This window comes from Hemiscyllium ocellatum, chromosome 10 (assembly GCF_020745735.1).
Source record: "Hemiscyllium ocellatum isolate sHemOce1 chromosome 10, sHemOce1.pat.X.cur, whole genome shotgun sequence".
NCBI classification, from domain to species: domain Eukaryota; kingdom Metazoa; phylum Chordata; class Chondrichthyes; order Orectolobiformes; family Hemiscylliidae; genus Hemiscyllium; species Hemiscyllium ocellatum.
The window spans coordinates 64,922,710-64,935,005 of NC_083410.1; the positions used below are offsets into that span (position 1 = coordinate 64,922,710).

The 12,296-nt window shown below is 50.6% G+C and overlaps 2 protein-coding genes across 6 annotated transcripts in view; one reads left to right on the forward strand and one right to left on the reverse strand.

The window, feature by feature from the left end:
- usp34 (ubiquitin specific peptidase 34) overlaps positions 1–12,296 on the reverse strand; it is a 472,579-nt gene that overhangs the window by 289,743 nt on the left and 170,540 nt on the right. The gene's annotated exons all lie outside the window — the stretch shown is intronic.
- The window catches only part of LOC132819259 (octapeptide-repeat protein T2-like), a gene marked incomplete at its 3' end in the record, with an annotated part of 53,955 nt that overhangs the window by 38,739 nt on the left and 2,920 nt on the right, over positions 1–12,296 (forward strand). The window contains exon 2 of the mRNA XM_060830686.1: positions 8,071–8,231. Coding sequence (XP_060686669.1) covers positions 8,071–8,231 — 161 coding nt within the window. The remainder of the gene's footprint in view (positions 1–8,070; positions 8,232–12,296) is intronic.

A 12,296-nucleotide genomic window follows, 5' to 3' on the forward strand; every position in this document is an offset into this window, starting at 1 on the left:
GAGAGAGAAAACACGAGAGCGAGAGAGAACGAGAAAACGAGAGCGAGATAAAACGAGAGCGAGATAAAACGAGAGCGAGATAAAACGAGAGCGAGATAAAACGAGAGCGAGAAAACGAGAGCGCGAGAGAGAAAACGAGAGCGAGAAAACGAGAGCGCGAGAGAGAAAACGAGAGCGCGAGAGAGAAAACGAGAGCGAGAGAGAGAGAAAACGAGAGCGAGAGAGAAAACGAGAGCGAGAGAGAGAGAAAACGAGAGCGAGAGAGAAAACGAGAGCGAGAGAGAGAGAAAACGAGAGCGAGAGAGAGAAAACAGGAGCGAGAGAGAACGAGAACGAGAGAGAAAACGAGAGCGAGAGAAAACGAGAGCGAGAGAGAGAAAGAGAGCGAGAGAGAGAGAAAACGAGAGCGAACGAGAAAACGAGAGAGAGAGAAAACGAGAGCGAGAGAGAGAAAACGAGAGAGAGAAAACGAGCGCGAGATAAAACGAGAGCGAGAAAACGAGAGCGCGAGAGAGAAAACGAGAGCGAGAGCGAGAAAACGAGAGCAAGCGAAAGAAAACGAGAGCGAGAGAGAGAAAACGAGAGCGAGAGAGAGAGAAAACACGAGCGCGAGAGAGAAAACACGAGCGCGAGAGAGAAAACACGAGCGCGAGAGAGAAAACACGAGCGCGAGAGAGAAAACACGAGCGCGAGAGAGAAAACACGAGCGCGAGAGAGAAAACACGAGAGCGAGAGAGAAAACACGAGCGCGAGAGAGAAAACACGAGCGCGAGAGAGAAAACACGAGCGCGAGAGAGAAAACACGAGCGCGAGAGAGAAAACACGAGAGCGAGAGAGAAAACACGAGAGCGAGAGAGAAAACACGAGAGCGAGAGAGAAAACACGAGAACGACAGAGAAAACGAGAGCGAGAGAACGAAAACGAGAGCGAGAGAGAAAACGAGAGCGAGAGAGAAAACGATAGCGAGAGAGAAAACGAGAGCGAGAACGAGAGAGCACGAGAGCGAGAGAGAACGATAACGAAAGCGAGATAAAACGAGAGCGAGAGAGAGAGAAAACGAGAGCGAGAGTGAGAAAACAAGAGCAAGAGAGAGAAAACAGGAGCGAGAGAGAAAACAGGAGCGAGAGAGAACGAGAACGACAGAGAAAACGAGAGCGAGAGAACGAAAACGAGAGCGAGAGAGAAAACGAGAGCGAGAGAGAAAACGATAGCGAGAGAGAAAACGAGAGCGAGAACGAGAGAGCACGAGAGCGAGAGAGAACGATAACGAAAGCGAGATAAAACGAGAGCGAGAGAGAGAGAAAACGAGAGCGAGAGAACGAGAGCGAGAGTGAGAAAACAAGAGCGAGAGAGAGAAAACAGGAGCGAGAGAGAAAACAGGAGCGAGAGAGAAAACAGGAGCGAGAGAGAAAACAGGAGCGAGAGAGAACGAGAACGACAGAGAAAACGAGAGCGAGAGAACGAAAACGAGAGCGAGAGAGAAAACGAGAGCGAGAGAGAAAACGAGAGCGAGAGAGAAAACGAGAGCGAGAACGAGAGAGCACGAGAGCGAGAGAGAACGATAACGAAAGCGAGATAAAACGAGAGCGAGAGAGAAAACGAGAGCGAGAGAGAGAAAACGAGAGCGAGAGAGAGAAAACGAGAGCGAGAGAGAGAAAACACGAGAGCGAGAGAGAAAACACGAGAGCGAGAGAGAAAACGAGAGCGAGATAAAACGAGAGCGAGATAAAACGAGAGCGAGATAAAACGAGAGCGAGAACGAGAGAGAGAAAACGAGAGCGCGAGAGAGAAAACGAGAGCGAGACAAAACAAGAGCGAGAGAGAAAACGAGAGCGAGAGAGAAAACGAGAGCGAGAACGAGAGAGCACGAGAGCGAGAGAGAACGATAACGAGAGCGAACGAGAAAACGAGAGCGAGAGAGAGAAAACAGGAGCGAGAGAGAACGAGAACGAGAGAGAAAATGAGAGCGAGAGAAAACGAGAGCGAGATAAAACGAGAGCGAGAAAACGAGAGCGAGAGAGAGAAAACGAGAGCGAGAGAGAGAGAAAACGAGAGCGAGAGCGAACGAGAAAACGAGAGAGAGAAAACAAGAGCGAAAGATAGAAAACGAGAGCGAGAGAGTGAAAACGAGAGCGAGAGAGAAAACAGGAGCGAGAGATAAAACGAGAGCGAGATAAAACGAGAGCGAGATAAAACGAGAGCGAGATAAAACGAGAGCGAGATAAAACGAGAGCGAGAAAACGAGAGCGCGAGAGAGAAAACGAGAGCGAGAGAGAGAAAACGAGAGCGAGAGAGAGAAAACAGGAGCGAGAGAGAACGAGAACGAGAGAGAAAACGAGAGCGAGAGAAAACGAGAGCGAGAGAGAAAACGAGAGCGAGATAAAACGAGAGCGAGATAAAACGAGAGCGAGAGAGAAAACACGAGAGCGAGAGAGAGAAAGAGAGCGAGAGAGAGAGAAAACGAGAGCGAACGAGAAAACGAGAGAGAGAGAAAACGAGAGCGAAAGATAGAAAACGAGAGCGAGAGAGAGAAAACGAGAGAGAGAAAACGAGAGCGAGAAAAAACGAGAGCGAGAAAACGAGAGCGCGAGAGAGAAAACGAGAAAAAACGAGAGCGAGAGAGAGAAAACGAGAGCGAGAGAGAGAGAAAACGAGAGCGAGAGAGAAAACACGAGCGCGAGAGAGAAAACACGAGCGCGAGAGAGAAAACACGAGCGCGAGAGAGAAAACACGAGCGCGAGAGAGAAAACACGAGCGCGAGAGAGAAAACACGAGAGCGAGAGAGAAAACACGAGAGCGAGAGAGAAAACACGAGAGCGAGAGAGAAAACACGAGAGCGAGAGAAAACGAGAGCGAGAGAAAACGAGAGCGAGAGAGAAAACGAGAGCGAGAGAGAAAACGAGAGCGAGAGAGAAAACGAGAGCGAGAACGAGAGAGCACGAGAGCGAGAGAGAACGATAACGAAAGCGAGATAAAACGAGAGCGAGAGAGAGAGAAAACGAGAGCGAGAGAATGAGAACGAGAGCGAGAACGAGAACGAAAGAGAAAACGAGAGTGAGATTGAGAAAACGAGAGCGAGAGAAAGAAAACGAGAGCGAGAGAGAAAACGAGAGCGAGAGAGAAAACGAGAGCGAGAGAGAAAACGAGAGCGAGAGAGAGAAAACGAGAGCGAGAGAGAGAAAACAGAGCGAGAGAGAACGAGAACGAGAGAGAAAACGAGAGCGAGAGAAAACGAGAGCGAGAAAACGAGAGCGAGAGAGAGAAAACGAGAGCGAGAGAGAAAACGAGAGCGAGAGCGAACGAGAAAACGAGAGCGAAAGATAGAAAACGAGAGCCAGAGAGTGAAAACGAGCGCGAGATAAAACGAGCGCGAGATAAAACGAGCGCGAGATAAAACGAGAGCGAGATAAAACGAGAGCGAGATAAAACGAGAGCGAGATAAAACGAGAGCGAGATAAAACGAGAGCGAGATAAAACGAGAGCGAGATAAAACGAGAGCGCGAGAGAGAAAACGAGAGCGAGAGAGAGAGAAAACGAGAGCGAGAGAGAAAACGAGAGCGAGAGAGAGAGAAAACGAGAGCGAGAGAACGAGAGCGAGAGTGAGAAAACGAGAGCGAGAGAGAGAAAACAGGAGCGAGAGAGAGAAAACAGGAGCGAGAGAGAGAAAACAGGAGCGAGAGAGAGAAAACAGGAGCGAGAGAGAAAACAGGAGCGAGAGAGAACGAGAACGACAGAGAAAACGAGAGCGAGAGAACGAAAACAAGAGCGAGAGAGAAAACGAGAGCGAGAGAGAAAACGAGAGCGAGAACGAGAGAGCACGAGAGCGAGAGAGAACGATAACGAGAGAGAAAACGAGAGCGAGAGAAAACGAGAGCGAGAGAAAACGAGAGCGAGAGAAAACGAGAGCGAGAGAGAAAACGAGAGCGAGAACGAGAGAGCACGAGAGCGAGAGAACGATAACGAGAGCGAGAGAGAAAACACGAGAGCGAGAGAGAAAACACGAGAGCGAGAGAGAAAACACGAGAGCGAGAGAGAAAACGAGAGCGAGAGAGAAAACGAGAGCGAGAACGAGAGAGCACGAGAGCGAGAGAACGATAACGAGAGCGAGAGAGAAAACACGAGAGCGAGAGAGAAAACACGAGAGCGAGAGAGAAAACACGAGAGCGAGAGAGAAAACAGGAGCGAGAGAGAACGAGAACGACAGATAAAACGAGAGCAAGAGACAAAACGAGAACGAGAGAGAGAGAAAACGAGAGCGAGAGAAAACGAGAGCGAGAGAACGAGAACGAGAGCGAGAGAACGAGAACGAAAGAGAAAACGAGAGTGAGAGTGAGAAAACGAGAGCGAGAGAAAGAAAACGAGAGCGAGAGAGAGAGAAAACGAGAGCGAGAGAGAAAACGAGAGCGAGAGAGAAAACGAGAGCGAGAACGAGAGAGCACGAGAGCGAGAACGATAACGAGAGCGAGAGAGAAAACACGAGAGCGAGAGAGAAAACACGAGAGCGAGAGAGAAAACACGAGAGCGAGAGAGAAAACACGAGAGCGAGAGAGAAAACGAGAGCGAGAACGAGAGAGCACGAGAGCGAGAGAACGATAACGAGAGCGAGAGAGAAAACACGAGAGCGAGAGAGAAAACACGAGAGCGAGAGAGAAAACACGAGAGCGAGAGAGAAAACGAGAGCGAGAGAAAACGAGAGCGAGAGAAAACGAGAGCGAGAGAAAACGAGAGCGAGAGAGAGAGAAAACGAGAGAGAGAGAGAGAGAAAACGAGAGCGAGAGCGAAAACGAGAGCGAGAGCGAGAGCGAAAACGAGAGCGAGAGCGAAAACGAGAGCGAGAGAGAAAACGAGAGCGAGAGCGAGAGAAAACGAGAGCGAGAGAAAACGAGAGCGAGAGAAAACGAGAGCGAGAGAAAACGAGAGCGAGAGAAAACGAGAGCGAGAGAAAACGAGAGCGAGAGAGAGAGAAAACGAGAGAGAGAGAGAGAGAGAAAACAGGAGCGAGAGAGAAAACAGGAGCGAGAGAGAAAACGAGAGCGAGAGAAAACGAGAGCGAGAGAAAACGAGAGCGAGAGAAAACGAGAGCGAGAGAAAACGAGAGCGAGAGAGAGAGAAAACGAGAGCGAGAGAGAGAGAAAACGAGAGCGAGAGAGAGAGAAAACGAGAGCGAGAGCGAGAGCGAAAACGAGAGCGAGAGAGAAAACGAGAGCGAGAGAGAAAACGAGAGCGAGAGAGAAAACGAGAGCGAGAGCGAGAGAAAACGAGAGCGAGAGAAAACGAGAGCGAGAGAAAACGAGAACGAGAGAAAACGAGAGCGAGAGAGAGAGAGAAAACGAGAGAGAGAGAGAGAGAGAAAACGAGAGCGAGAGCAAAAACGAGAGCGAGAGCGAAAACGAGAGCGAGAGCGAAAACGAGAGCGAGAGAGAGAGAAAACGAGAGCGAGAGAGAAAACGAGAGCGAGAGAGAGAAAACGAGAGCGAGAGAGAGAAAACGAGAGCGAGAGAGAGAGAGAAAACGAGAGCGAGAGAGAGAGAGAAAACGAGAGCGAGAGAGAGAAAACGAGAGCGAGAGAGAGAGAAAACGAGAGCGAGAGAGAGAGAAAACGAGAGCGAGAGAGAGAGAAAACGAGAGCGAGAGAGAGAGAAAACGAGAGCGAGAGAGAGAAAACTAGAGCGAGAGAGAGAGAAAACGAGAGCGAGAGAGAGAGAAAACGAGAGCGAGAGAGAGAAAGAGAAAACGAGACCGAGACAGAATGACAGCGAGAGAAAGCGAGAGCGAGAGAGAGCAAACGAGAGCGAGCGAAAGAAAACGAGAGCGAGAGAGAGAGAAAACGAGAGCGAGAGAGAGAAAACGAGACCGAGACAGAATGACAGCGAGAGAAAGCGAGAGCGAGAGAGAGCAAACGAGAGCAAGAGCAAACGAGAGCGAGAGAAAGAAAACGAGAGCGAGAGAGAGAAAGAGAGCGAGAGAGAGAGAAAACGAGAGCGAGACAGAGAGAAAACAGGAACGAGAGAGAGAAAACAGGAACGAGAGAGAGAAAACTGGTGCGAGAGAGAAAACAGGAGCGAGAGAACGAGAACGACAGATAAAACGAGAGCAAGAGACAAAACGAGAGCGAGAGAGAGAAAACGAGAGCGAGAGAACGAGAGCAAGAGAGAAAATGAGAGCAAGCGCGAAAACAAGAGCGAGAGGGAAAACGAGAGCGAGAGAATGAGAACGAGAGCGAAAACGAGAGCGATAGTGAGAAAACTAGAGCGAGAAAACGAGAGCAAGAGACAAAACGAGAGCGAGAGAGCGAGAGAACGAGAACGAGAGCGAGAGCGAGAGAACGAGAACGATAGTGAGAGAGAAAACGAGAGCAAGAGACAAAACGAGAGCGAGAGAGAGAGAGAACGAGAACGAGAGCGAGAGAACGAGAACAATAGTGAGAGAGAAAACGAGAGCAAGCGCGAAAATGAGAGCGAGAGAGGGAAAACGAGCGCGAGAGAAAACGAGAGCGAGAGAGAAAAAACGAGAGCGAGAGAGAAAAAACGAGAACGGGAGCGAGAGAGAAAACGAGAGCGAGAGAGAGAAAACGAGAGCGAGAGAGAGAAAACGAGAGCGAGAGAGAGAAAACGAGACCGAGAGAGAGAAAACGAGACCGAGAGAGAGAAAACGAGACCGAGAACGACAGCGAGAGAAAGCGAGAGCGAGAGAGAGCAAACGAGAGCGAGAGAAAGAAAACGAGAGCGAGAGAAAGAAAACGAGAGCGAGAGAGAAAACAAGAGCGAGAGCGAGAGAAAACAAGAGCGAGAGAGAAAGAAAACAAGAGCGAGAGAGAAAACAGGTGCGAGAGAGAAAACAGGAGCGAGAGAACGAGAACGACAGAGAAAACGAGAGCGAGATAAAACGAGAGCAAGAGACAAAACGAGAGCGAGAGAGAGAGAAAACAAGAGCGAGAGAGAGTGAAAACAGGAGCGAGAGAGAGAAAACAGGTGCAAGAGAGAAAACAGGAGCGAGAGAACGAGAACGACAGATAAAGAGAGCAAGAGACAAAACGAGAGCGAGAGGGAGAGAAAAAACGTGAGCGAGAGAAAACGAGAGCGAGAGAGAGAGAAAACGAGAGCGAGAGAGAAAACGAGAGCGAGAATGAGAGCGAGAGAGCGAGAACGAGAGCGAAAACGAGAGCAAGCGCGAAAACGAGAGCGAGAAAGAGAGAAAACGAGAGCGAGAATGAGAGCGAGAGAGCGAGAACGAGAGCGAGAGAGAAAACGAGAGCAAGCGCGAAAACGAGAGCGAGAAAGAGAGAAAACGAGAGCGAGAGAGAGAGAAAACAGGAGCGAGAGAGAGAGAAAACAGGAGCGAGAGAGAGAGAAAACAGGAGCGAGAGAGAGAGAAAACAGGAGCGAGAGAGAAAACAGGAGCGAGAGAGAGAGAAAACAGGAGCGAGAGAGAAAACAGGAGCGAGAGAGAGAGAAAACAGGAGCGAGAGAGAAAACAGGAGCGAGAGAACGAGAACGACAGATAAAACGAGAGCAAGAGACAAAACGAGAGCGAGAGAGAGAGAAAACGAGAGCGAGAGAGAAAACGAGAGCGAGAGAACGAGAACGAGAGAACGAGAACGAGAGCAAGCGCGAAAACGAGAGCGAGAGAGAGAGAAAACGAGAGCGAGAGAGAGAGAAAACAGGAGCGAGAGAGAGAGAAAACAGGAGCGAGAGAGAGAGAAAACAGGAGCGAGAGAGAGAGAAAACAGGAGCGAGAGAGAGAGAAAACAGGAGCGAGAGAGAGAGAAAAAACAGGAGCGAGAGAGAGAGAAAACAGGAGCGAGAGAGAGAGAAAACAGGAGCGAGAGAGAGAAAACAGGAGCGAGAGAACGAGAACGACAGATAAAACGAGAACGAGAGAGAAAACGAGAGCGAGAGAACGAGAACGAGAGAACGAGAACGAGAGAACGAGAACGAGAGCAAGCGCGAAAACGAGAGCAAGCGCGAAAACGAGAGCGAGAGAGAGAGAAAACGAGAGCGAGAGAGAGAAAACAGGAGCGAGAGAGAGAAAACAGGAGCGAGAGAACGAGAACGACAGATAAAACGAGAGCAAGAGACAAAACGAGAGCGAGAGAGAGAGAAAACGAGAGCGAGAGAGAAAACGAGAGCGAGAGAACGAGAGCGAGAGAACGAGAACGAGAGAACGAGAACGAGAGCAAGCGCGAAAACGAGAGCAAGCGCGAAAACGAGAGCAAGCGCGAAAACGAGAGCGTGAGAGAGAGAAAACGAGAGCGAGAGAGAGAGAAAACGAGAGCGAGAGAGAAAACGAGAGCGAGAATGAGAGCGAGAGAGCGAGAACGAGAGCGAGAGAGAAAACGAGAGCGAGAGAGAAAACGAGAGCAAGCGCGAAAACGAGAGCGAGAGAGAGAGAAAACGAGAGCGAGAGAGAGAGAAAACAGGAGCGAGAGAGAGAGAAAACAGGAGCGAGAGAGAGAAAACAGGAGCGAGAGAACGAGAACGACAGATAAAACGAGAGCGAGAGAGAAAACGAGAGCGAGAGAACGAGAACGAGAGAACGAGAACGAGAGCAAGCGCGAAAACGAGAGCAAGCGCGAAAACGAGAGCGAGAGAGAGAGAAAACGAGAGCGAGAGAGAGAAAACAGGAGCGAGAGAGAGAAAACAGGAGCGAGAGAGAGAAAACAGGAGCGAGAGAGAGAAAACAGGAGCGAGAGAACGAGAACGACAGATAAAACGAGAGCAAGAGACAAAACGAGAGCGAGAGAGAGAGAAAACGAGAGCGAGAGAGAAAACGAGAGCGAGAGAACGAGAACGAGAGAACGAGAACGAGAGCAAGCGCGAAAACGAGAGCAAGCGCGAAAACGAGAGCAAGCGCGAAAACGAGAGCGAGAGAGAGAGAAAACGAGAGCGAGAGAGAAAACGAGAGCGAGAGAACGAGAACGAGAGAACGAGAACGAGAGCAAGCGCGAAAACGAGAGCAAGCGCGAAAACGAGAGCAAGCGCGAAAACGAGAGCGAGAGAGAGAGAAAACGAGAGCGAGAGAGAAAACGAGAGCGAGAATGAGAGCGAGAGAGCGAGAACGAGAGCGAGAGAGAAAACGAGAGCAAGCGCGAAAACGAGAGCGAGAGAGAGAGAAAACGAGAGAGAGAGAGAGAGAAAACAGGAGCGAGAGAACGAGAACGACAGATAAAACGAGGGCGAGAGAGAAAACAGGAGGGCGAGAGAGAAAACAGGAGGGCGAGAGAGAAAACAGGAGGGCGAGAGAGAAAACAGGAGGGCGAGAGAGAAAACAGGAGGGCGAGAGAGAAAACAGGAGGGCGAGAGAGAAAACAGGAGGGCGAGAGAGAAAACAGGAGGGCGAGAGAGAAAACAGGAGGGCGAGAGAGAAAACAGGAGGGCGAGAGAGAAAACAGGAGGGCGAGAGAGAAAACAGGAGGGCGAGAGAGAAAACAGGAGGGCGAGAGAGAAAACAGGAGGGCGAGAGAGAAAACAGGAGGGCGAGAGAGAAAACAGGAGGGCGAGAGAGAAAACAGGAGGGCGAGAGAGAAAACAGGAGGGCGAGAGAGAAAACAGGAGGGCGAGAGAGAAAACAGGAGGGCGAGAGAGAAAACAGGAGGGCGAGAGAAAACGAGAGCGAGAGAGAACGAGAGCGAGAGAGAACGAGAGCGAGAGAGAACGAGAGCGAGAGAGAACGAGAGCGAGAGAGAACGAGAGCGAGAGAGAACGAGAAAACGAGAGCGAGAGCGAAAACGAGAGCGAGAGCGAAAACGAGAGCGAGAGAGAGGGAAAACGAGAGCGAAAACGAGACCGATAGCGAGAAAACGAGAACGAGAAAACGACAGCAAGAGACAAAACGAGAGCGAGAGAGAGAGAGAGAGAACGAGAACGAGAGCGAGAGCGAGAAAACGAGAGCGAGAGCGAGAAAACGAGAGCGAGAGAACGAGAACGAGAACGAGAGAACGAGAACGAGAGCAAGCGCAAAAACGAGAGCAAGCGCGAAAACGAGAGCGAGAGAGAGGGAAAACGAGAGCGAGAGAACGAGAACGAGAGCGAGAACGAGAAAACGAGAGCAAGAGAGAGAGAACGAGAACGAGAGAACGAAAACGAGAGCGAGAGAACGAGAGCGAGAGAGAGAGAAAACAGGAGCGAGAGAGAAAACAGGAGCGAGAGAGAGAAAACAGGAGCGAGAGAGAGAAAACAGGAGCGAGAGAGAGAAAACAGGAGCGAGAGAGAGAAAACAGGAGCGAGAGAGAGAAAACAGGAGCGAGAGAGAACGAGAATGAGAGAGAAAACGAGAGCGAGAGAGAACGAGAGCGAGAGAGAACGAGAGCGAGAAAACGAGAGCGAGAGCGAGAAAACGAGAGCGAGAGATAGGGAAAACGAGAACGAGAGCGAGAGCGACAACGAGAGCGATAGCGAGAAAACGAGAACGAGAAAACGACAGCAAGAGACAAAACGAGAGCGAGAGAGAGAGAGAGAACGAGAGCGAGAGCGAGAAAACGAGAGCGAGAGCGAGAAAACGAGAACGAGAAAACGACAGCAAGAGACAAAACGAGAGCGAGAGAACGAGAACGAGAGAACGAGAACGAGAGCAAGCGCGAAAACGAGAGCGAGAGAGAGAGAAAACAGGAGCGAGAGAGAGAGAAAACAGGAGCGAGAGAACGAGAACGACAGATAAAACGAGAGCAAGGGACAAAACGAGAGCGAGAGAGAGAGAAAACGAGAGCGAGAGAGAAAACGAGAGCGGGAGAACGAGAACGAGAGAACGAGAACGAGAGCAAGCGCGAAAACGAGAGCAAGCGCGAAAACGAGAGCGAGAGAGAGAGAAAACGAGAGCGAGAGAGAGAAAACAGGAGCGAGAGAGAGAAAACAGGAGCGAGAGAGAGAAAACAGGAGCGAGAGAACGAGAACGACAGATAAAACGAGAGCAAGAGACAAAACGAGAGCGAGAGAGAGAGAAAACGAGAGCGAGAGAGAAAACGAGAGCGAGAGAACGAGAACGAGAGAACGAGAACGAGAGCAAGCGCGAAAACGAGAGCAAGCGCGAAAACGAGAGCAAGCGCGAAAACGAGAGCGAGAGAGAGAGAAAACGAGAGCGAGAGAGAGAGAAAACGAGAGCGAGAGAGAAAACGAGAGCGAGAGAGAAAATGAGAGCGAGAGAGCGAGAACGAGAGCGAGAGAGAAAACGAGAGCAAGCGCGAAAACGAGAGCGAGAGAGAGAGAGAAAACGAGAGCGAGAGAGAGAGAAAACAGGAGCGAGAGAGAGAAAACAGGAGCGAGAGAGAGAAAAAACAGGAGCGAGAGAGAGAAAACAGGAGCGAGAGAACGAGAACGACAGATAAAACGAGAGCAAGAGACAAAACGAGAGCGAGAGAGAGAGAAAACGAGAGCGAGAGAGAAAACGAGAGCGAGAGAACGAGAACGAGAGCAAGCGCGAAAACGAGAGCGAGAGCGAAAACGAGAGCGATAGCGAGAAAACGAGAACGAGAAAACGAGAGCGCGAGAGGGAAAACAGGAGCGCGAGAGGGAAAACAGGAGCGCGAGAGGGAAAACAGGAGCGCGAGAGGGAAAACAGGAGCGCGAGAGGGAAAACAGGAGCGCGAGAGGGAAAACAGGAGCGCGAGAGGGAAAACAGGAGCGCGAGAGGGAAAACAGGAGCGCGAGAGGGAAAACAGGAGCGCGAGAGAGAAAACAGGAGCGCGAGAGAGAAAACAGGAGCGCGAGAGAGAAAACAGGAGCGCGAGAGAGAAAACAGGAGCGCGAGAGAGAAAACAGGAGCGCGAGAGAGAAAACAGGAGCGCGAGAGAGAAAACAGGAGCGCGAGAGAGAAAACAGGAGCGAGAGAGAGAAAACAGGAGCGAGAGAGAGAAAACAGGAGCGAGAGAGAACGAGAATGAGAGAGAAAACGAGAGCGAGAGAGAACGAGAGCGAGAGAGAACGAGAGCGAGAGAGAACGAGAGCGAGAGAGAACGAGAGCGAGAGCGAGAAAACGAGAGCGAGAGCGAAAACGAGAGCGAGAGAGAGGGAAAACGAGAGCGAAAACGAGACCGATAGCGAGAAAACGAGAACGAGAAAACGACAGCAAGAGACAAAACGAGAACGAGAGCGAGAGCGAGAGCGAGAAAACGAGAGCGAGAACGAGAGAGCACGAGAGCGAGAGAGAACGATAACGAGAGCGAGAGCGAACGAGAAAACGAGAGCAAGAGAGAAAACAAGAGAGGGGGGAAACGAGAGCGCGAGCGAGAAAACGAGAGCGAGAGCGAGAAAACGAGAGCGAGAGCGAAAACGAGAGCGAGAGCGAAAATGAGAGCGAGATAA